The following is a 26,470-nucleotide window of genomic DNA, read 5'->3' as shown; positions in this document are numbered from 1 at the left end:
TGGGCAATTAAGAAAGTGTCAGGTTTTCAATCATATCACTGTAACTTCACACGTTTAAATGAATCATTATGTATCATGTGTAGTTTTTCTCAGTTTTTTCCCATCTGTTCAAAAAAGGATATATGAATTCATCTCCATAATTTGTAAGGGTTGCAGTTGTTATAATTGAGCGAATTGGAGATGCCGAAGCTAAATTCAGCTCTACTTTCCTGAGAAGGTTTCATAGATTCATGGTGGTAACAGGTGAGTTCAAACGATTCCCCTATGTTGTATTTCTTTAGTTCTAAAGATTTATCAATGTAGGAAGAAAATCTTTGGTTTGTTGGAGTAGAATTCTACCATGTTTTAGAATTGATTAATTAAAGTATAGGTAGGCAGTATGAGGTCAGTACTGTCGAAACTTGGTCAGACGTCATGTTTAGTGAGCATATTACGAAAACTAGATGATACTTCCTTAGCTCATGCTGACCTAGGGGATTTCTTAGAAAGAACCAAGAACCCTGGAGCTGGTTCAATAATGGAGAAAACAGTGAGAAGTGGTCTCATTGAAGCTGCTGCATTTCCACTTGATGCACCATGCCCGGATTTGGTGGTAGCTTGTATGAATAGATATGATGTTGAGAATAGGTGCATAAGAATCAGTAATGGTGAGTTGTTAGTTGGTATCAACAGGGAAACAGTAATGGCGGCGACAGGAATCCCACACAAGGAGTCATATGAGGACTGGTCAATTGGGACCTCATACGCATTCTTCTTTGAGAAGAAGAGTGTGTATAGAAGTGTAATTGCAATAAAATGGCTCCTCAAAGTTCAAAAGGGAGGGTCATGGTTGTCGAAACCCCTTACCAGAGAGCACTTCATCATAGAAGTCCAAGACATTGTTATACTGTTAAATAGGCTAAAAGGAAATTCACACTCCTTTTACTGGGAAGATTGGATGTATTTTTATATTCAGGTGTTATTATCAGGTGACAAATATCTTGACTAGGAACAGGTAATTGCAAAAAGACTCCATGAAGGTTTAAGTAATTTTGTGGGCATGTCTAGTTTTTATATGTCCTCTTATCTTTTCTACATATTAGCCTGTACTAGAGATTGGCATGGCTTGCTCAATGAACCATGGGTGGATGGTATGAAGGTTTATGATTACTATCCTTTGTTACAGCAACAAAAACATGTAGAACATAACACCAAATGGAATGGTGTCTTCGCAGGAAGGCTTGCTTTTGAACTATAGGGTGATGTGAACAAGAGAATGTCAGTTGAAGCAATGGAGTTGATAAGTATATATGGCAGCTTCTTCATTCAATTTCTCAGGTTTACCTATCTTTGGGTAGCTGGTTTTGAAGGTGAACCATTCAGGCTACCTAGGTATGCCTTCGATAGCTATGTGCTCATTGAGGTGAGCGAACAACTAGCTCATATTGACAAAAGGTTAGGGGCAAAAGGTGAATCTGGATTTGCCTTTCCTGTTGAACTTGGATACTATAGTTGTAAGTCTGTGTTTGATGCTTTAAATTTGGAATTGGAATTTAAGAAGATGAACCTGCACCCCTATGTTGCTAGATGCGGGTTTGATAGAAGAGGCTATGTCGTGGAAAACCTAAATGTAGATGACCACTTTTGTCATGAACCCCAGTTGGAAGATTACTTGGAGAATTGTAGTGATGAATATGAAGTAAGGAGGAGACTGTGGTCAAGATTTAATCTGCAGCATATAATCACCATGAAGCTTCCTATCAATGTATCTGGAGTACAGGAGGAAACAGGGGAAGATGTTTTGGATCCTGAACTCAACAAGGAAGTTCAAGGAAATCCAATCCCTGAGATTGACTAGAATAAAAAGGAAGATGATAATATTCAAGCTAAAACTTTCAATGTTGTAAGGAGAACTGAGAAGTGGTTGAGAGACCAAAAATTTAAGAAAGGATCGCTCATATCCTCCCATGAACTAAGAGTCAATTCACATGTTGTGACTCAACTTCCTATTTCCTCCACTAATGAAATTATTGATGTTGCAGGTGATTCAAAGTCAATTGTTGAAAAAATCCAACCCAGAAGATCAAAAAGGTCGGCGCTAGGTTCTACAGCAGCTCAAGTAGCTCAGTCAAGGAGCAAGAAAAAGAGCAAAGAGTCAGCATTGATCCAAATCATTCTAAACCTGGATCCAAGTGAAGAAGTTGGAGTAATAATGGATCAATGGGATTTGAGTGAACCTGTGGTACAAGAGGTGGATATAGGTAAAGAAATAGAGGGTGAATTGAATCCAATGAACACTCTTATTATTGTTAATTCACCAAGTACTCAGACAACTCCTCCATCCAAAGAACTTGCAAACACTCTGTGATGGTTAGACGTTGTTGTTGGGAAGAAATGCAATGTGGTGCCAATCACAATCCCTATGGAAGATATGGTCAGCAAGTGTCTCGGAAAAGTGTCCAAGCCGAAAAGACTCAAAACACAAACAATGCTTGAGGTAGATGAAGCAACGGGTCATTGGAGAGCCGAGATGGTTAAGCCTATCCTAGGTACAGACTCGGACAAAGCTACTAAAGATGACTTCACAATAGAAAAGATTGATTTGGGGGTTGCTTCGTGAGCCATTGATGTCAAACACTTGGAGTCCTCCACAAAGAGAATGATTTCTAGATCATGGAAAGATGAAAAGGATAAAAAAGAATTGAAGCAAATCGTCACTCAAATGGTTGAATATAATGTCATACACCATCCAAATCCTCAACCCTTGTCACAAGTGGCAGTACCTTTGATCCCAAATCTCCAACAAATCAAAAGATGTTAGATCAGGTTCAAAGAAACATAATGGTAGCGGAGGTGTTCAACAAATGGCTTGATCTCATAATACAACAAGGTTCAGACTATATTGTTAGTCTGGTAAAAGTATACGAGGATGCTTTGACTGTGAGTAAGGAATTGGAATTGGAAGTTGTTTCCTGGGAGAAAGAAAGGACTAAATGGGTGGCAGTTTTTGCATAGATGAATGATATACAAAAATTTGGTGTGATGAAGTTCTTAGCTGAAAAACCTATGGAGAGTTTGGATGACAATGTATTGTATGTATCAAAGAAGAACGTGGGGTGGCGAAATTCAATTATCAAACAGGGCCACAAGGAATCCACCAAACTACTAAAAGAATTGACAGATCTAATCAATATAATGCAAAAAGATCTTAAATGCATTGGCATCCAACTTATGAAAGATGATGCCCAGACAATCAAAGCTGCTACAGATATGACGAAAATATTCCAAGAAAGGATACAGTTCATCAGGAGGACAAAATCCTTGACTACAGATGATTTCTCGAAGGTGGCCAGGATTGAGTCAATGCTCACGGTTTGTTCTGATCATCTGGAAGCGCACAAGGCAAAAGTGTCACAAGTAAATATGGACAAGGAGGTCTGGAAGCAATGAATTCAGCATATTGGACTCCCCTATTTCCAAGTCATCCTTAACTTCTCGGCGACACATTTAGAGCGGTGTGGCATGCACAGTTCTGTGGAAAAACAGGATAAACCAGCGGCTTCCTCCGCCACGGTGGAATCTTAATCAACTTGGGGATGAGTTGTCAGCCTATCTGTGATTGTTGTTTTAGTTTCTTTTGTTTTTAGCAAATGGTTTCTTTAACCTGTGGTTAAAGTGAAGTTTTAGTTATTATGTAACAAATTATGAGCCTGGAGGCTATTTAAGCTAGGAAGTAAGTTTATGTGAAGGTCCGAAAAAATGTGATTTTTGAAGGAACAAACAAAAATCCGTTTTCTGTGAATTTTTTAAAACTGGAATGACTGGTTTATCAATGAAATGTTATGGTGTGCAGTCTTTAAATTTGTGCGGTTGAGGAATTGGCGATCTCTGTTGAGAAATTTGCTAATGTGCATAATATCATTTTGTTATCAGTTATTTATGTGTTTTCTGAATTCATTGTTACCATTATTTACCAGTAAATTCATTGTGGATTGAGTTGTGTTGATCCCCCTTGTCTTGTGAGACATGAGAGAGGATCGATCAGTGTTCATAATACTATGCATTTGCTTTGCTTTGAATTTATGAAATGAACATGTGTGGAAATAGGAGTATGTGAGCTCTTGTTAGGAATAGATCTTCAAAATATTCTTTTAGTATTGTTTTAAAAGCATTCCTTTGTGTTGATGAATGAATGTTGAAGCCTTTTTTGCGCTTTCTGGTTAAAAGTGTATTCATTTCGAAGTTTTCTGCATAAAAATTCATTGCAAATCTCACGAGGAGCTGCCCTCTAATGCAGAGAATGGATTTTGTAATTGGTTCATCCAACTATTGGTTTATTTGTTTTCCTTCCATAAAGGGGTGTATAAGAGTCATATTATTATTCAAAGAGAGATAACATGGTAATTTCAAGAAAGGGACAAATCTATTAACCAACAATATTGTAACTTGCATTCTTATACTTGGTCATTTTCTTAGCATGATGATAATTTCTACATGTATGCATAGATAAGACGTTAAGATTAGTTCATAAAAATCTAGGATTATCATAACTTCATTACGAGTGTCTTAGCTTCATTGTTAAGATTGTCACAATTTTTTTAGGATAGTCATGGGTTCATTACTATTGTATGTTACATTCTTAGGATAATGATGGGTTCATAGGATAATCATAACTTCATCAGGATAGTCATAGACTATTTAGGACTCACAATTTCATTACACGTCATAACCTTGTTAAGATGTGATTTAACTTCATTAAGACTATGCTAAACAAGATCATATATTGTACCTAGTTTTCATTCTTATTTAGAATGCAAGATACAATCTTCATGTCTCATGGAATATGACAAACTTGAAACTATAGGCATGAAACTACAAAATATTTACTAGTTACCAACTTATGAAGTTGAACTGTGAAACAAAAATTGATTTCAATTAAGAATGTAATAAGAATTGTAGACAAAATAGATAAAATATATAATATATCACATGGAAAAATGTTGATACAGTTAGAGAATCTCGATTTCAATCATCAAATGTATATGTGATTATGGATAATGGTTGTAATATGATTTGCATTAACCAAAAATGTCATAAAGTTGTACAATGTTTCATGCTGATGAGAGTATAACATATATATCCAATACAATGATACAGGATTGCCAAAAGCCATATGGACATAAAATGTCACATACACATAATACAAAACATATGCTCAAAAGTTTCATATAGGCATACAACAAAGACCCCTAGTCTACTGATTTCCCACTAGCACAAGGAAATTGATCATGAGTTGCCTTCGACTGTCAAGGGGATAGAGATGTATATGATGCTTGCATCTTTTGAATGTGCTCACTGGTCCTCCTATCTAGACTTCTTTGGAGCTCCAAGTGATACAATCAAAAGTATAGGCATCAATATATATATATATATATATATATATATATATATATATATATATATATATATATAGAATGACATATAATAGAATAATTACTTACCACAAACATATAATCACGTTGTTCATCTACAACGAGGGCACATTCATGATCAAGAGTGACAAGGCCCTGCAACAAGCATTAAAACTGCATACAAGTATCATTACAATTTTCAATAGTAGACCATTTAAAGAACAAGTGAAATTTACTAGTCTGTCTCATACCTCTATCAAAGCTTTTGAACTTGCTACTGTCGCAACACCACCACGATCCAATTTAGTGCAAACATCAAGAGGAGTATTTGATGCCAACAACTGAAAATGAAACAATAACTATTATTCAATTATCAAAACTACCTAAAATTATTTTACAACACCATTAATGAATAAAAGTTACCTCGATGTAAATGCCTTGACTAACTTCACTACAAGGTGTTGATGTTGAAGGTCCAACACCAAACTATTCAACATCCAAAGTGACTTATGAGATTTAACCATTCGTATAATGTTGACTATTCACATGTAATAATTGAATTATTTACTGGATACATATTTGATCAACCGATGGTGTCGTGTAAAACATGGCTACGTAATGTCACAGGTAGTATAAAGACTCTTACCCTGAATTTTTATCACAGATCATTGTACTAATTTAGTTATTCTAACACTTGAAAATAAAATTTAATAAACAAAATTAAATGAACTTGCAAAAAATTACCTGGGTATCAATGTTGAATGTCTCATTCAACAAAGACTCTTTCATTACCATATTCTCTATAGAAGATGGTTGATCTGTAGGTACATGTTGACTACTATCAGGGTCATAAGTGAAAGGAGACTTGCATGACTAATAGTAGTGAGTTGGAACTCGAGTCCTACATGATTCACCTCCATCAACATGTACTAGAGGCTCAACATATTGTATGAAGGTTTAAGTTAGCGAGCTAATGGACTCTAAGGTATCCACCTCCACACTATCCTTCACAATGGAAGGACCAGTCACGTGCTCCACCATAGGTCTACCCAAGGGCCTTGGTGCCACGTTTGGGTCACGTTGTGCCCCTGCTCTATCACGTGAGGATCCCCCACCCCTACCTTGGAAATTTAAATAGTCAAAATATTTAGGGATCTCATTGAGGACAAACTCGCAATAGAGTTTCCTTAAAAAGTATTGAGGCACCTCAAGATTATGACATAGTGGATGATCAAAAACCATCCACCACCTATCCCAAAAGTTATTTCTTATCCCTTCGTGGTGGCACCAATGGATAGGGAACCTCCTGCATCCAGGTTGTAAGGTTTGATTAGTTCGAGGGTTTGTGAAAAGTTCACACATGTCAACTTTGTTTATTTATTTTTACTTCAACATATGATAACTTGTTTGCATAAAAAAAGTTTTGTTTTTTTTGTTGGACCACGTATTAATTTGACCACTCACTGAACCTACATGGGCTATGATTGATTGCAGTGACTCCACAAGGCTTGCCCTATGAGAGCTTGTTGAATTAGGATCTTTAAGCCTATTTATCAACTCCTCAAGTTGTTTTTTGTTGTTTTTGGTTTGCCCTAATATGTTTTAGTTTGTGCCTAGGGGATGTCTAAGGGGGGGGGGGGGGGGGGGTTGGTTGTGCCTCTTCTTCAGAAGGCTCTTGACAAGGAGGTGATGATGGGTTTCCAATATTTTCAGATGGATTTTGAATTCTTGAAGTTTAAAACAAATTTCAATTTAAAAACCTAATTTAATCCACAGTTTAAACAAAATTTGAGAGTATAAATCTAAAAGTACATACTTCTTCGACCCCCTCGATGTTGTCATGCCATTTTGATGATGATCTCAAACCTCTGGGAGCAAAAACATGGTCTCAATTTGGCGTGTGCAGTCTAGAGGGCAAAAAAAACACTAGAAATCGTGACTTTAGTAGAAAAATGAACAAAGAATGTGATTTTTTTTGTTTTTATAGCACTTTTACTATTTGGCACGCGCCAAAGGGCCTGATGGGGGCTAAAAAAAAATTTGGCACCATATGTACATATACATATATACATACATACATATACATATACATGCATATATACGTATACATACATACATACATACATACATATATGCATGTATTTGCCATGTCCTCGCCTATAAACTACTTCTTATGCGCCTTCTAGCATGAAAGAAGATAGAAACTTTGAAATAAAGATAATCCATTGATTAGAAAATCATCTCATTTGTGTGACTTCACAATTCTACAGTTTTAGAAACCAAATATTAATGTATCCGGCAAGAGGTAACTATGCTAAACTTAAGTGATTGGATTAAGGATGAAATGTAGTAATGAAGTGATCTTGACTATGCGGGAGATCTAGTATACAATGATTGCATTAATGATAGTTAATAAAAGATGTAGTTAAAGATTACGAAGAAGAATTTATGAAGCGGTGTGATTTAAAAGTTAAATTGCAAAGTCAACGTAACAAATAAAAATAATAAAAGGGCAGCTATTCATTTACTGTGAAGATTAAGAAACAATTCAATAAGGTTAAGAAAAATATTAGTTATGAAAAATCACCTCTCTTCCGAATAGTTTTAAGCATACGAAGGGTTGTGACTTCTCACCATCTATGGGAAGATATAAATATCCAATCCAAGCAACCAAGATATCCTTCCTTTCATCATCATCAGATCTTTTGTAGTCATCCTTATACATGCATCTACAAGCATAATGACCAATTCTACCACAATTAATGCATTTTAGAGGTAACATACATTTGTACTTCCCAATTCCTCTTTTGAGTCTTCTTCCAAAGTTCTCTTCAAGCGCATCCATCTCTTCTCTTGCTTCTGGTTCATCTTCAAGCTTCTTTAAAAAAATGAATGCCATTTATCTCCTTTCCTTTTTGATATCATCCATCTCAACAATCTCAAAAGAAGATAGTGAACCAAGGAATTGGTCCAATGTGTACTTATCCAGATCATGACTCTCCTCAATAGCACACCTCTTGGGCTTGTACCTGGTTTAGGTAGTGTCAACAACACTTTTATCACAACATCACTTTCTTCTATTTTTCCACCCACACCTTTGATAGTATTTACAACCTCATTTACCCTATGTACGTAGCCTTCAATGAGCTCATCATCAAACATCCTCAAGTTATCAAATTTGTACTTCACATTTGTCAATTTAGCTTGTTTTGACTTCGAACCACCTTTATATACACTTTTCAGCTTGTTCCAAATTTCTTTAGCACTCTTCAATCCCACAAACCCGCCAAATACTTCATCACTTAGCCAACTGACAATAGCAACCCTATCCTTTGTAATATTCTCAAAATATTATCTCTCATCTAGAGTCTATGGAGGACCATTATGTGGAGCAGTAAAACCAGTCTTGATAATTTCCTATATTCCCTTTGGTGGAGACACCAAGTGAAATTCCATTTTCTCTTTCAAACAAGAGTAATTTGTGCCTTCAAATATCAGTGCTTTGAAATTAAAATCATGCGCCATTTTGGATGTCCCTCAAGCGGTTAAGCTTTTCAAAAAGGGACCAGACTCTGATACCAATTGTTGAGAACGCAGTAAGGATTGAGAGGAGGGGTGAATCGGTCTAGATCTCTAACAATACTTTATTTGTGATCTATTTAACTTTAAAGCACTACTAACATATTACTTTAATGAAAATATGAAAGCACAAAACACAATCAACTCACAAACACCAAATTTACATGGAAAATTCAAGAAGGGAAAAACCACAATGAGAATCACACTCACAATATAGATATGAATGATTATGATAATTAGGACATGCCAGAGAGCTCACTACTCTGGACTTGCAAGCTAAGACACGCAACCTTAGGGAAAAATATAAAGGACTTGCACATTGAAACTCACTGCTTCAGGGAAAGATACAAAGAGCCACCAGGAGAGACACGTCGTCTTTCGGCAGGATAGCTGAACTAAAAATGAATAGGATCTCATGGTCATTAAATTGATCTTGAATCTCTATCTCAAATGTCCAATATCATGGCAAATACATGTGACCTCAAACTTTGTTACTGAACATTGTCAAGGCTCTTCTCAACTATCTATCACACACCTTTTCAATAAAATCTACTTGCATATCATTTTCATCCACTTCACATCATTTTAAACACATCCCATACATTTGTATATCACAACACACACATTTACTCATCCTTATATACAAAGATATTCATTAAAACTCTCAATTGAATTGGCCCAAGGCAGAGTATATAAAATTACATAAACTAGGTCATATGGACCAATAATATCCAATGCAGTCCACTCTAGGAGAAAGAGGGGACCCAAAAATAGCACCACACATCCCTCTAAACTGATTCCAATGAGCCACATACCCTAGCACATCATCCAAAGTTGGTCCCAAATGAAATGTGTAGATAAACAATAAAACTCAAAAACCAATCTGCTCAAAGACATCTTCCAATGCAAATTACTTAATGTGGATCTCCACGCACCATGGTGAGACCCAAAACAATATTCCAGCTTAACCTCCAATGCATATTCGGACCAAAAGGCATGATCCAAACAAGATAATCCATATAGTCACATTGAGACCCAACACGACTGACCATACCAAGCACAAACAAGCATAACTCACATGTGGAACAAAAGAAACACCAGAGATTCAAATTGGAACACTATATGAACCAAATAAGGATGTCCTCCAAACTGCAACACTTGAATTGACATATCTAGAAGCCACCAAGCAAATTTCAGACCAGTTTGACAAACACTCTCACGGTCAGAGAATAACAACAACCAATCTCATCATCTGAGCAACCAAAGGACCTGCAACCTTTATATTACACCATTCACTGAACATTAACATTATATCCAAGTCTGCACACCATACTCTTCACAATCCGAAACAAAACATTCTTCCACTGGGACATTAAATACTCTTTCCTGTAGATTGAAACTTGTCTACAACACTGATTTTGGAAACTTCTTATGTAAGCGCAACATCTTCACCAGACAAGGTGACAACATCTAAAAACTTAATACAAGACCAAATATACAACTGGATATTTGCTATAACTTAATGTAACATCAATGATGGCACAACCTCAACTCGACTTCAATAGCAATATTAGGCAACACATTGATATCCTCCATCTCTAATCATCTTCCACAAAAAACTTCAAATGAGGCACCAATCAAACTCAATAGCAATATCAATTTTTGACACTCTAAATCGGTTATACAAAATAGAGAAACCTTCATATACTTGCATGACAACATAATAGCAGCTCACTTGTCACCAATAGTAGTTTTCGCAGCACAAGACAACTCCCTAGTCACCAATTGTAACCAATAGTAGTTTACACAGCACAAGACATCTCACCTGTCACCAACTGTAACCAACAATAATTTGCGCGGGACAAGACTGTATCTAGACCAAACCACATCCAAACCAAGAAGTTTGACACTAATGACAACATACAAGACTATATCTGAACCATACCACATCCGAACCAACAAGTTTGACATCAGTGACAACATAACTCAGATTTCCAATAGTCTAATCATTTTTTAAAGGAATTTAAAGAGAAGACAGAAAAAATGATTGATGTTTTATCTAATTGATCCTCCCAACATGTTGTTGATATTTTTTTTTAGCCTTGGCTACACAAGCATCGCAAGTTGCCTGGCTTGTTGACTCTATGGGATCTTTTCACAACTGTTTACAAAATGTAAAGAATGTGATAGTGGAAAGGTGTATTTGGGTGATGATTTTCATCCACAGATTGTTGGCCATGGAAAAGTCTTGATTAGATTCCCTATTGGAGAAGTGAAGGGGATTGATGGTGTTTTGCATATCCATAGCTTATTACAAAACCTATTATCTATAATTAAATTGAATCATGCATGTGTGCAAGTTATATTCTCAAATGGAGAGTGCAAGATGACTAGAGGGGTTATGGTGCTTGCTAAGGGTGCTTAGATTAGCACTTTGCTTCTGTATTGTAGCATAAAAGTTCTTTTACTATACTTATGAGAACTACAAAGTCTTCACCATCACTATTATAACCAATAGCAAAGAGGTGTGTCACCATTCACTTCCCGTGGTTGTGCTTTTTAAGTACCTAAGGGTGCTCATGCTTTCGAAACAAAACTTCTTGCCAAAAAGAGAATGTTGTGGAACCAAACACTTAGCTACATAGGTGAAAGGATCTTCAGACCTTGAAAAACAAAAATCTTGTTGAGGGATGGAATTATTGAACGCCGAGCTTGATTTTTGTGAACATTACATATATGGAAAATAAAACCACGTTTAGTTTTATTCTAGTTCTCATAAATCTTCAATGTGTTAATCACATACCTTTAACTAATGACTATAGTAAGACAAGGGTAGATTTTCTAAGAAGTAAAGATGAAGTATTTAGTCAGTTTAAAGATTTTGAAGGTTCTTATGAAAATTTATACTAGTAAAAATATTGTGTTTGAGCACTTACAATGGTGGTAAAAAAATTCAATGGATTTTCCCAAGTTCTATAAAGATCACATAATACAAAGACACAAGAGAACTCTATATACTACTTAATAGAATGGAATTGCAAAAAATATGAAGAAGAGATTGATGGAGATAGTTGCGAGTATGTGGGATTTGGTCTAGAACAATTTTTTTAGGTAGAAATAGTTGTCACTTGTTGCCAAGTTAACAAGTCTCATATATCAACACTTGTTAAGAAGATAACTATAGAGGTCCAGTCAAGAAAAATAGCCCTCACTAAGACATCTTAAATTGTTTTCTTGCTAAGCGTGAATGCTCATGTGCTTAAGCAAAAGAGATCAAAGATGGAGAACTAGATCATTAAGTGTATATTCATCTGTTATACTATTGGTGTGAAAGGGTACAAGCTTTGGGATCCTATGGCCAAATGAGTTTTATATAGAAAAAATGTTATCTTAAGAAAGTTAAGTCTTCTTCCACTACATTGCAACCAAAAAAGTATGAGAAGAAAGATGTGGTTCAACTAAACCCAAAGACAAAGAAAGTTGAGCTTGAATCCCACAAAGAATCTAAAGAAGAGAGTTCAACAAAGGAGATGGAACCTCCACCTTGACTCTTGAGGAGGTCTACTCAACATAGATAACAACTAGAAAGGTATACTTCCCCTCATTGGAGATATTTTTTCTTTGATTACTAATATTGGTGAGCCTGAGGCTTTAAAGGAGGCTATGGGTATGAGTGGTGTAGATTCTTTAAAAGAGGTCATAGAAAAGCATATGATAGCATAAAGAAGAACAACACATGGGATCTAATACCTTTTCTTGATAGAAATAAACTTGTTAGATGTAAATAGGTGTTCTAAAAGAAAATTAGTTCAAATAGAAACAATGAGAAGTATAAAATGAGATTGATTACAATGGGTTATTCTCAAGTTGAGAGAATTGATTGTGGTGATATGTTCTCCTTTGTTGCTAAGCTAAGGTTCATTTAGTTTTGTTTATCACTTGCAGCGATGTGTGAACTTGAAGTTGGGCAAATGGATGTTAAGAAAAAATCTCTTTATGGAGACTAGAGGAGGAAATGTGTCACGATCAAAGAGCTATATTGAGAAAGGTAAAGAATATTTAGTTTCTTAGTTGACAAAATCTTTCTATGGTCTAAAACAATCTTCCAAGATGTGGTACCAAAATTTTAATGCATCTTCCAAGTTTGGGATTTCTAAAATCCAAATTTTATCATTGCATCTACTATAAGATGGATGGTAATTGTATTCTCATTATTGGATCATTTATTGATGATGTGTAGTTTTTAACTAGTGGGAAGAAGTTGATTTATTTAAAATCTCAACTTTCATCCCATTGTGAGATGAAATAGTTAGGGGCAACTAAATACATCTTGGAAATAGATATTGAAAGAGGGAGCTAATAGAAAGTTATGGTTAGGTCATATTAAATATGTAAAATTGATGTTGGAGAGATTCAACATGGCAGCTTTTAGTTTGTTATGTGTTTTTACTACAATGGTTACAAAGTTATGAATTGAGTAGTGTCCAAAATATCCTAGTGAGATGGAGAATATGAGAAGAATTCCTTATGCTAGTGTTGTTGGTATCTTGATGTATGTTATGATATATACAAGACTTTTTTGAAACAATGGAGTCCTTAGTCATTTTATGGCTAATCCTAGACAAGCAAAATGGGATGTAGTGAAGAGGGCCTTCAAATATCTAAGGCATTTTCGAGTAGTATTTATATTTTTATGGTTATCCTATAGGGTCCCAATATTCAATATGTATTCGTTGATATGCGGATTATGATTGGGTAGGTGATATTGACAATAGATCCACCAATGGATATGCTCTCATGATGTTTGGCGGTACTACTAGTTGGATAAGCAAATGGCAAGTTGTGGTCACGTATTTCCATTATGCAAGTAGAGTATGTTTGTAAAGGACCATTTGGCTTTAAAAATTTTGTTCTAATGTTGGGTTGGATGCAAGGGCTATTACTATATTATATGATAGTTAGTGTGTCATATATATGGCAAAGAAACTGACTTTTCATGTAAAAGGCAAAATATATTGATGTCTAGTACCATTTTGTTCATGACATGATAGAGGATGGGACTATGATGTTAGAGAAGGTTAATAATTTGATGAATATTGCAAATTCTTTGACAAAGCATGTGACAACAAAGAAGTTCAAGTGGTGTAGTGGATCTAGGCATCTCAACCCATTGTAGTTAGATTTCAATGTTGGTCAAATTCATTTTCGTTCTTACAAGATGTTCAACAAGTGAGAGAATGTTGAGAAAAGGTGTCTCAACCTTGCATTATTCATGTTCATTTCAATATATTTTGTATACATTCACTTTTTCATCTTCTAGTGGTTTTGTCTCCTTGTGGAGAGTTGGCATCCAGTTTGGAGGCCTTGCGAATTTGGCCATCACATGAGAAGGTAGTGTTGAGACATGGACCAGCTAGGACTCGAACCTAGGACCTTCCATACTCTGTTGGAGTGCTCTACCACTGAGCTACTGGCCCCTCTTGGACCAATCCATCGTCGGTCCAGGTGTGGCTTATTTCCAACACCAACACCCCCACTTAAGCCACACCTCTCGTGTGCTTGGGACTCCTCGCCTGGACCTGGCTCTGATACCATGTTGAGACATGGACCAGCTAGGACTCGAAGCTAGGACCTTCCATACTCTGTTGGAGTGCTCTACCAGTGAGCTATTGGCCTCTCTTGGACCATTCCATCGTCGGTCCAGGTGTGGCTTATTTCCAACACAAACAGGTAGGTGTCCCACTTTGAGGTGGCATGGTTTAGCCATGTGTTCGCATCTAGTAGAGTTACATGTGAACAATTTTTATGACACATTACAGCATGAGAGAAGGAGGTTACTTTGGAATCTTGACCAATATTATAGCAAATACAAACACTTGGCATGAAGCACTTTGAATAGGTTGAGTAAGGACAACTGAGGTGCCCAAGTTTGGATGGTCAAATATGACAAGTATGACAACTATAATGTGTCAAGATTATCCTACAAATAACCAAGAGGAAAGGTGGCATTGGACTTTAGGCCCAAGTTTGGATGTCATACTTCTTGTGGTTTTACTACTGGATATCTTGAACCATTTATGATAGTTTATGCCATTGTAAGATATGGCAAGCATATGCTAAAAATGGCCAAGAGGATTAAGATCGAGAAGATGGCATTGTAATTTGGACCCAACTTTGGGTGTCATACTTCTTGTAGTTTTGTTGATAGTTTTATTTAAACAATTCATAGTTTTCAATTCATACTTCATCTATTTATTTGGTGTTTGGAGATATAGTTTGTATGGTTAATTTGCAAGTATTGTTATGCTACCAAATTTACTCTAGGTTTGCATGTTATTGATACTCCATGTGAAGACTTTATCTGCAAGTGTATTGTAATCCATTTAATTTATTGAATAACATATTAGGCTTATTTGGAATGTGGGGTCATTATCTTGAAAGGGTTTTCCCTGTATACACATGTTATGGCATATTATTTATTTCATGTTTATATGTGTTTCTACTTTCTATGTTGTAAAGATGGAAAATACTTATTTTCCTTCAAACATGTTTATAAGGATGCCACAATCAAATCAAGAACTCCAAGCCTAATCAATGAAAAAGCTAGCAAACTAGGACCATGTGGAAATTAATGAAAAACAAGATCCAAAGACAATGGTGGGGAGAAAGCAGCTATGATGGAGTTGACATTGAAGAGTTGAATGTCCTAAAGTGTCCAGCAAAACTACAAGATGGGACTCAAAAAACAAACTTGATACATCTATCAAGTATTGTTTCCAAGAAGATAAAAATGGAAGACAATGATCCTATTACATTGAATCATTAGATGTTGTCAAATTAACGACAGTGAAATTTGAAGAAAAGATGATGGAAATGTGATCTCAATGAATATCATCAAACTATACTAACTATTCGATGATGATGTGTCCACAAGATGTCTAAGTATGGGCACTTAGAGATGAATCTTGCAATGCTAGACTACGAGAGTCTTTAACCTTAGGATGCTAACTTGTAGACAGAGAAAATGAACCCTCTGAATCTAGATTAGGAGTCATAAAAGTTGAAGTATCAATGCATGTCTCTATAGGAGAAGAAGCAACATTGGGAGAACACTTAATGTATCACAACATTCAAAACTTTTCTAATAAGCAAGCTCCTTTGTTGTATCATCATCATTTGATAGGTTATCTTGATCTTCAAGGGGTATAAGACAATCTATAATGTGATCTTTTTGGAATGGAGACTGATTCACATCTCCATACATCTCCCAAATTCTAATCCAAAGAGTGTGTGAGCATTCAACATATGAGATGGAATACTCATTCTCAAAATCAACATTGAAACCAATCAAACCAATGACATAATCATTCTTGATAGCCCATATTATCTTTTTTCATTGAGTACCTAGTTTAGGGATAATTCCATAGAGATGGGGCAAGAGATGAAGCCACCTGAAATGTTTCAAGGCATCATCTTGCCAAGACTTATAATTCCCTTTGTTCAAAGTGATAATAGAATGATGAATTAAAAAACCCATTATTGAATAAAACTCCTCATAAATCAATTAGAGATCAAATCATGTGAAATTGGAACCCCAACAACAACAAAATAATGGTCCCATAATTATAATTTTTCAAGGTACAAGTTAGCACAAAAAGAGTCTCCAAATTGAAATATTAGACACTAAGGTCTAAAATCTAGAAAAACCAAGTGGATGACTATGAAGTGTTTGGAAAGAGCTTTCCAATGCCTATAAGAAATCAAAAATTGGACTCAATGAAAGTTATGTTTCCCCAAAAAAATTGCCCCTTTTATGCTAAATAAACTTGAACTTATCACTATTGCATTGGCACTTAGGTGTGAGTAGTGCAGCTGCACTTTGATGTGAACAAGGTAGTAGCAACAAAGGGGACAATGCGACTGAAAGAACCGCCCAAGTAGAGTGGTTGTGATGAGGCTGATGAGTAAAGTTTCCAAGTAAAGGTGTGGACAAGAAGTGGCATCTGGTAGCATGGAGGGAGAACTAACTAGCAAAATGGTGAGATCATGCAAGTTAGCTACCCCCCAAGTTGGGCATGAACCATAGGCTAATATGACCAAGGGCTTTTGTCTTTGGTAAACATACACCTACACTATCGATCAGTTCACGCAAATGTTGTCCAAACCTACCATCAAAGCAAGACCCTTCTTGTATTGTACCCACAAGAGTTACAAAATCACCATACTATGTTGATGCTACTAACGGGTACCCATGAACTAGCAAAAACATACCAATGATGTTGTAAAGTGCCACAATGCTTGCACATGAGGGAATATATCATCATGCAAATGCATGCTAAATGCAAATCCAAAGCATGTGATAATGTACAATCTATAAAAAGCAAATTGTACAGATTTGTAAAACCAAAATTATGGAGATACCCTAAAAATGGACAAATCATAAAATACAAACCCTACAAAATTTTATATCCATTTATAGATTTTGGGGCCTTCTACACTCAACACTGAAGTTTGTACCATAAGGGTTCAAAGGAGCCTAAGATTCTCTACAACACCAATATCTTTCACACAACAAGAGAGAAGTAATGATAATGCTTGATTGCTATAAAGTGATGCAATGCAACTTTGATTATGAGCTTGTGATACTACATGTCCACTAAGGGAAACCTTGCATATATAGGCGAGGTTGAGACCCAAGACAACATAAGATTATGAAGTTTCTTATCTGATGACTCGAGACACTAATGTAAATGCCTTAATTAAATTTAACTAAACTAGTGTCAAAAGGTCCTAAAAGATCTCTCAAGTACAAGAATTGGATCTTATCACTTCATTTGTAAAGATCTTCTATGATGGCAGCAGCTAACAATCTCTTTAAAAAATACTTAAAATTTCATCAAGTATATTGAAAGTAAAATGTATTGGGTCAAACTTGGTAGTTTTGTATTGATAATTTCATTTGTACTTGCGAGATCTTTACTGTGATCAAATTCTTTTTATAGACTAGTAAGATCTAAATGCAGTTAATCACTGATCAAATATACGAGACTGTTATCTGCTGAAATTATAGAAGACCTTTACCAAGTTGGAGAAATTATCTTAGGGAGATGAAGGTAGCAAGTATATTCCGAACACTAGACCTGGAGAACAAAAAGGAGAATCAATCCTGTCACCATAGCAAGGACTTGGAAACTGGAGTTGGGTTATAAATTATGCCCTCTGAAGCAAAAGATTAGAGCAGTGTAGAAGCTTCAAGTATATTGCAAATGCAACACTGCATCGAAAATTCATCTCCAAAGCTATGGAGTTTGAGCTATTACATACACAGGCATTTTCGTGTTTGTGAACATAGTCTGGCACTAAAATTAGGTGCATGATGAAATGGCAGCAGAATGGTGGAATATGTCTGTAGAGTTCTGGATTGGATAACAACACAATTGTTTCCTTGGACTCGTATATGGGAAAGCTTGATGTATGTAGAGGTTTTGAAGGTTTTGTCCACTTATTCCAAATTTAACTTTCACAGTGGATTTTGTTGCATGCCATGAATCTCTGTGATTGGATTCATGATGCTATTAGATTATATTATGTTTAACCAGGTGAGAGACTCATTGTCAACCCCTCATTTTTCGCTGTGCTAGGTGGGTATTAAAATGATCAATATAATCCTAAAAAGGATGAGATATTTTAACTGAAATGACCTACACAATTATGCAATTTCTAAATTTGGTTTAAATGCCCATTAAACAAATAACTAAGAGTATTATTTCCTTTCCATTTCTTTTTATTGTTTTTACCTCATTGCAACTTGTTTAGGTTGCTCTTCTATGCAGATATAAAATGATAAACACAATCTTAAAGTTCAGGATATTAAAACTGAAATAGCTGATAACAACTCTTTATTGATAAGAGGAGATTACATGAATCTTTTGGGACTGTCTCCTAAAGTAATACATAACACAGGATTTCGAAAGTTGCCTCGGGCAAATTATAAGACAGCCCAAATGGCTTGAGCAGCAAAGTCAACACAGCTAAAACTGATTACATTTTCAAATAAAAATCTAGATTTTGAAAGCTATGTGATCACAGGACCAAGAAAGCCTTAGTTCACTGTAGCTGTTAACATTGACATTACTGAAACTGACAGAATTATCTGAAGAAAATGGTGTCTTCTGTTTGCATTCATCTTATAAAGGTCAATAAATGTAGATAGAAATCAGGCCGTAACTCCACGATTGGTTCTGGTAAGTAATTATGGGGGGTTTAGGAAAGAAATTTGTTAGTGGCTTTTCTCTTCATTTCCAACTTTCAATGTGTATATGCAGATATGAAGAAAATGCTCAGGTGCGACTAAATTTTGAGCAACCCAATTAAATGGCAAATCAAGATCTGGTAATTCAATTCCCTGCACTCTGATAATCTTAACATTCCATCTTGAGGAAGCCTTTTGTAATTCTGCAACTTGTTTTGAGTCCTTTGTAGTTTGCAGATTTATTATTACAGGCCCTGTTTCTGAGTCAAACGAATCTGATGAAGGCAAAGCATTATTACTGCCGCTTCCAACTTGTGAAGTAACAATGCCACCACTTTTTGTCATAACCTCTAAGTCTGAATTTGTGAGCTGCCTACATGAATCAGCCAATCCCTTGCTCTCTTCACCTAAAAGATAATTTGGAAAGAGTTCAGGGAGCAAACTTGCCAAGGCACTACCCAGCGTGAACTTTGACCCTGTGCTACATTAGTAGGACGTATTAATATTTGTCATGCATAGGTAGATAACTTCTGAAGTGTAAACTTACATTAAATAAACAGGGTATTTCCTCCAAACAATGTCATAATATGTAACATCTTCTATTGCAAAAGAATAAGAATATATAATCTAATTCTGAAATGGTTGCATACAGTTACCTAAATGCCAGCATCTGTCCTTGTGATGAAGTTAAAAGAAAACAAAAAAAAATTCAAGCTTTCTGATATAACATGCTCTAGTTTTATATCATATACTTGAATGAAATGGTAGTAAGGTACCATCATCTTTTGGAATTTCTACAGGTCTATTGATGTAGTTTATCTCATCCCAACTTTCCACAGGCAATGCATCAGCAAAATCCTCAACCTCTTTCCTTAGATCTCGTAAGTACAAATGAACTGGAATCCTGCCTGACCAAAGAATTCATACAAACAATTACAAAAATTAAATTGTCACTCGTTATAAAAAATAAAACTGTTCTCATATACCAAACTCACAACTGCTACTTGTTCTAAAATGCCCAAGGGCCCAAGCATGCCTGAAGGGCCAACAACAAAAATTAGCCAAAAATATCAATGGTTACCTCACTTGCATTTACACTTTTGCTTTAATGTGATACACTCCAAAGAGAGAAACACCTGTAAACCCTTTAAACATTGAAAGTGACAAAGGCAGACTAGCCCTTCCAGTAAATGCATTCCTCTAAAGGCAGTGTTCCAGGGAGTATGTGGGACAGGGGAACAAGTCTAAGGTATGCCAAACCTTTTTATCAATATTTGGGAACAGCTGTATTAAAATAATATATAAAAATTAACTTAAAAGAAGTTGCAATTTATCATTTATGTAAACAATACAAATAAAAGATGCTGAAATTTATACAGGTTGTGCTGGTGTATGACATCTTGCATCACAGACAGCAAAGCTTAATGTGACTTCACCCTATCTTGAATGGACTTGTACAACTGACTGATACTCAACTTTAAAGACTTTCCAGGATCACTTTTCGCACTGCCCAATGTCTCAATGTCAGCCATGTTGTAAATAATTTGAGAAAATCGTGGCACTGTTTCGACAGTTACTGTTTTCAAAAATGATAAAACCTACTCCCATTCATTGTCTTAAAAAAGTGTACCAGCCCCTATCATTATCCATCAAACAAATAAAAGTAGATACACTAATGCAAGTCAAATTTAGAATGGGTCATTTTATAAATCGGTCAAGCTTCATCATATTCCCAAGGATTCACTAAATAATAGAACATGACAATTAGGCTCACCACAAGTTGCATTACCAACGTACATGTGTGACATTCAAACATCTTAAGTTCTTAACTAAGATCAGTATATTAACTTTCTAAACCATTTGATTGTAACAATAGTAGAATTACTTGGATTTGAGATTGAATTAACAAATAAAAAGTATAAATGGAATTCAACTCATTGCAATTCAAAAAAATGCTTTTTTTATTTTTTGACTTCTAAAACTAGAGCAAGGATCTACAGGTGGAAAACCCAGCGAATATGTGGGGAAGTACCCTTGGAATACAGGGTGGGATCAAGGAGTAGAACCTCCACCACCAAGCCCAAATTAAAGCAATCATGGCCACAAAGAAGTTCATGGCATATTCATGGTTTTCTTTCTTCTATTTTTATGTCAAATGATTGTTTCTTTAATTATTACAGTCTATAATGGACTTCTTTTTCCTTTTCCTATTTTCCTCTTTCTTTATTGCAATAGAGCATGGGCTAGCAATTTTTTTTATCAAAGGGGTAAAAATTTATTCAATCCAAAGCGCAAAAGCCAGGCCCATCAAGGGCCTCAGAAACCATCCACAATCACCAACAAGACTACAAATGGAGACCCCAAATGATATCTCAACAAAAAAAACCTGTTAGCCATGAATGTCCTCATCAATCAACTTCTTTAACTTCCTAGAGCACTCCTAAGGAAGATGCTCCCAATCACTAATATGCCAATCCATTGAAAGCTTAGAAACTCGGCTTGGTCAACAAATTAACTAAAATCTTAGAGTCTGACTCACAAATTACCTTATGCCAACCAAGAGAACTGTTTGCCACATACGGGTAAACAATTAAACGCGGAAAGTAAATGCACAGAACATAGTGCTAATATATTTAAGAACCCGTTTCTATATTAATTCAACAGTCCATGTACATCAAGTGCTTATAACCTCACACTCAGATACGACTATCATGATGCCACTACGAAGGAAAGGTATGCAACATATAATACCCGAAGGGGTGTGACCAACCGTCCCATCCAACTACCCTTCGGGAAGACTAACTGGCTGTCGTAACCCATTATTACCAACGACAACATAACATAATGATTATTCCCGACAACATCATCCCCCCCAAGAAAAGAAGTCGTCTCCGGACGACTTAATACAAAATAGAGATGATGTTCATACATTAAACAGAATCAAGGTATAGAACTGCAGGAACTGCTGACGCCAGTCGAGCCCAGAACTCATACACCTATTGAGTCCTTGCCTGAAAACCCTTTTCTGCTACCATCTGATGCTCAAGTGCGGATTTCACCATTATTGCTTCCGCAAGGAGTTCTTTTTTCCTTGACATCACAGTCCTCCTGTGCCTAAACCAAACTTGTCTGCAAAACACGCTTCTTAGTCTCAGGCTCCACCAACTGCTACTCAAATGATACTGTCTCCCTAGCCAATTTGTCCTCGATAGCCACCCGCGCTGCCCTCTCGGCATCCAACTCCTGGGTACGCTGAGCTTAGTCTCACGCTACTACTGCCTCCAACCTGGTGGTCAGCTCCTCCCAAGCCCTCTGTGCATCCACCAAGGCAACCTCACGTCCAGTGGAGACATACTCCGAGTTCCTCAAAGCGTACCATTCATGCCTGGAAGTGGCCACAACCCTCTGGCACAAAGGCTAGGAGACGCCTCAAATCCTCCATCACACTCCCCAAAGGCTGATAATTGAACTGAATAACTCCCTGGTGTCATACGACTTCACGTTCTTGCAATGCCTTCCCTCAAACTTTGTTTGTTCGCAACCTCCAAATCTGTCTCCCTCTACAGCTTATGGCTTCCCCGCCAATGCTTAGCTTCAGGCTTCTTCCTCACAGTACGGGGCAACCCAAACACTTACCGTGACTTCTCTGATGCCCTTCACCCAACTCAAAAGTGTATTGTAGCTCAAAAATAAACTGGGGGTCTGGGGGCAGTGCCCTCAGCGAGGTCGAGGGGCCACGCCCCTCGCGGGGTCCGGGGGCAGCGCCCTAGGTGCGCCAACACCAATTTACCACCTTCAAAACCACATGGAAGTCCCTGGCGCACATCATTTTTGTGATATTTTAAGATGCCAAAAACCTCCTTCTCCACTCTAATTTTTTCCGCGTCCTGGCTCCAGACTCCATCAAATGATTTTTCAATCTGGTCGTCATTTTTTTTTTTTGTTTTTTTGTTTTTTTTCACGTGCCATCACCACCGTTTATCCTTGTCGTGCCATGGTATTTTTCCTTTCACCCTCTTTTAAACCGCCGCCGCCGTGCTCCTTCAAGCCTACGGACTGTAATGTCCCAAGCCCGTATAGAGGTCATCTGTCATACGATGGAGTGGTCTGTCGTACGGTGGAGTGAACCCATATGGTGGCTGAGTCGTACGGCATCTGGGGTCACCCGAAGCTTGGTGTCGTACGGTAGCTGGGAAGGTCGTACGGCGGATGAATACCCACTGAGTTCTGCCCTTAGAGGCCGGTGACCTCCGTCGACGATGGTGCACCGTACGGTGTCCCACCACACGGTGGGACCCCGTACAGTGCACCACTGTTGACGGAGGTCACCGGCCTCTGAGTTAATCTCACCAACGGGTAGGCCCATCGTGTCCGTATGCCATCCGCTCCTTCCTTTCCCGAGTATGTCTAGGCAACGGCACCAGATGTTTGCCACATATGGGTAAACAATTAAACGCAGAAAGTAAATGCACAAAACATAGTGGAAATATATTTAAGAACCAGTTTCTATATTAATTCAACAGTCCATGTACATCAAGTGCTTATAACCTCACACTCAGATACGACTATCATGACGCCACTACGAAGGAAAGGTATGCAATATATAATACTCGAAGGGGTGCAACCAACTGTCACGCCCAACTGCCCTTTGAGAAGACTAACTGACTGTCGTAACCCATTATTACCGACGACAACATAACATTATACAACAACATAGCATAATGATTATTCCTGACAACAAGAACATCCCCTTTCCAAAGCATAAAGGAGAGCAAGGGCCTCAAGAAGATTATTGGTTTGCTCCCCATTAGGATTGGGGTTCCAAGCCAAGGGGTCCCTACCTCTCAAAGAGCTCCAAACTCTCCCAATCAAGATCCATGATAGCTCTTCACGAACCTCCACTGATCCTCCCCACAGCCATTCAAAGGACTCCTTCCACCTCAACACCTCCAACTGACCACTCTCTGGACAACTTTAAAATCCTCCACTCTAGACCACCCTATCTTCAAGAATATGTGACTGAGGTCCTGTAAGTGCGGATACATGGACAAGATAGGGGGGATTCCACCCCAAGAGTTTGACCAAAAAAGAGCCTCAAAGCCCCTTTTGCAAACCACAACATGTCTTGCTTAATTAAACTAGAATCCTTTTTAAAGTGTCCCAAATCATAGATCCTTTACCCACCAAGCTCATCCTAGGAACATCAACACTCTCAACACCTTTCATGTATTTAGAAGAGAGGATCTTGGCCCAAACTTGATTATAATTACTACATCATCGCTAATAAAGCTTAGCAGCCAAGGCTTGACCCGTGAGGGCTACATGTCTTAAACCAAGACCACCCTCTTGCTTTGGTCTACAGATAGATTCCCACTTAAACTCCACTTTGACAACTCCAAAGATCCAGCCCATAGGAATTGCCTAGACAAAGCATCCAAAACTCTAATGAAACTTAAGGAAGCAATCTGCACCATGCACCTACAAATGGGAAGAGCATGAACGACAAATTTCAAAAGCAACACTCAACCTGCAAAAGAGATCCACCTGAAAGTCCAATGGTTGATGTTCCCCCGGAACTTATCTAAGACATTCTACCAAGTCTCTCAAGGCAAGGAGCTTATAAAGAGAGGAATGCCCAGATACACAAAAGAGAGCCAATCTGAAAAAGAAGGATGTGAGCAATCCTAGCCTGAATAAGAGGAGTGTTTAAGAAAAATATACAAGACTTTTCCAAATTAATTTTTTGACCTGAGGCAACAAGATAGATACCCAAAGACCATCTGAAATTCATTGCTTCTCTAATTCTGGCAAATCCCATCAAGGCAATATCATCCACAACTATAGGAGAGAGTGTAGAGGTAAGTTGATATCCCAACTCCATCCATGAATGAATCCATGTCTCACATGAGATTTTAAGAGTCTACCCAAATCTTCTGCCATAACAATGAAAAGATAGGGTGAAAGAGGATCCCCCTACCACAAGCCTCTCGAGGCATTAAACAAATCAAAAGGCTCACTATAGGTTAAAACAAAGTAGGAGGGCAAAAACGATGCAACTCATCACCCAATTTACCCAATCCAAGCCAAAACCAAAGGCTAAGGGAACTTTGTGAAGAAAAGGCCATTTACCTCAATAATACACTTTAGCCATGTCCCTTTTTATGAACCTATCTTCTTTCTTAGAATTCATGGAATGAATGGCCTTAGAAGCAATGACCACCCAATCCAAAATTTGCCTACTTGCCACAAAGCCTCCCTACTCTATGGAAATAACCATATTAAGCCATAGCTTAAGTCACTCTGCGATTATCTTCCAAACGATCTTATGAGTTAGCCCTCTCATTTGAGAATGAGCACAAGTATGTAGAGTTCATCACTCTCAACATATATTTGCTACTCTGCAATTCTTGCACTACCTCCAACAAGTCAAACTTGATAATATACCAAAATTCCTAAAATAATTCAATCGCTATACCATCAAAACCAAGAGCTTTCCTTGCCTTCATCTAAAACACAATATTTTCTAAGTTATCTAAAGAGATGTGGATAATAAGCATCTTGTTCATTTCATTAGAAACAACGTGAGGAATACACTCCAAAATTCGGTTCTCATCAACCACTACAAGGGGGAAAGTCCCTACATAGAGAAACAATGTAAAAAATAGTCTCCATAGAAATATCTTGAAGAGAAGATAAATGATCTCCATGGGAAGGCGTAAGGGAAGAGCTCATGTTCCCATGCCTTGTAACTTAACAGAATTAAAGAAGAAAATCGTATTTTGCCCCCCTCCTAGAGCTAATCAACCCAAGATTTTTGCTTCCAAAAAAATTCTTCATTCAACTCCCCATCCAACAAGCTCTTTCAAAGCTACAAATTCCTCACTAAGGGACTCGTCAGTAGGATCAAAACCTCTATTTTGCCTAGTGATATTGTCCAACCTTCTCTAAGCTATTGACTTAGCCACAAAGATATTACCAAAACATAGCCTATTCCACTTTTTGAGCTGATATTTCACGAACTGCATTCTTTTCACAAAAGAGCACATTGCAATGCCATAAGCAAGTTTCCCCTTTCTCCACCACTCAAATATAAGATCCTGTAATGAAGACTCTCTCAACCACATAAGCTGAAACATAAAAGAAGGATTCTTAGAAGCACAAAACAAAGAAGCTGACAATTTGATTGACCAGTGATCAAATCCCTTCCATTCCAGAATCTCAGATTTGTATTCCAATAGCTGCCAACCCA

At 37.1% G+C, this 26,470-nt stretch overlaps 1 protein-coding gene across 4 annotated transcripts in view; it reads right to left on the bottom strand.

Annotated features, from left to right (window-relative positions):
• Nucleotides 1-18,839: 18,839 nt before the first annotated feature.
• The window catches only part of LOC131060968 (autophagy protein 5), a 123,529-nt gene continuing 115,898 nt past the window's right edge, over nt 18,840-26,470 (bottom strand). For 3 of the 4 annotated variants that reach the window (XM_057994455.2, XM_057994456.2, XM_057994458.2), the window contains 2 exons: nt 19,998-20,129; nt 18,840-19,697 (listed from right to left, as the gene is read on the bottom strand). In XM_057994455.2, the coding sequence (XP_057850438.2) occupies nt 19,249-19,697; nt 19,998-20,129 (581 nt within the window). In that variant the 3' untranslated portion in view covers nt 18,840-19,248. The remainder of the gene's footprint in view (nt 19,698-19,997; nt 20,130-26,470) is intronic. The other variant, XM_057994457.2, reaches the window with a different exon arrangement.

This window comes from Cryptomeria japonica, chromosome 9 (genome assembly GCF_030272615.1).
Source record: "Cryptomeria japonica chromosome 9, Sugi_1.0, whole genome shotgun sequence".
Lineage (NCBI taxonomy): Eukaryota > Viridiplantae > Streptophyta > Pinopsida > Cupressales > Cupressaceae > Cryptomeria > Cryptomeria japonica.
This window is presented reverse-complemented; position numbering and strand designations above follow the sequence as displayed.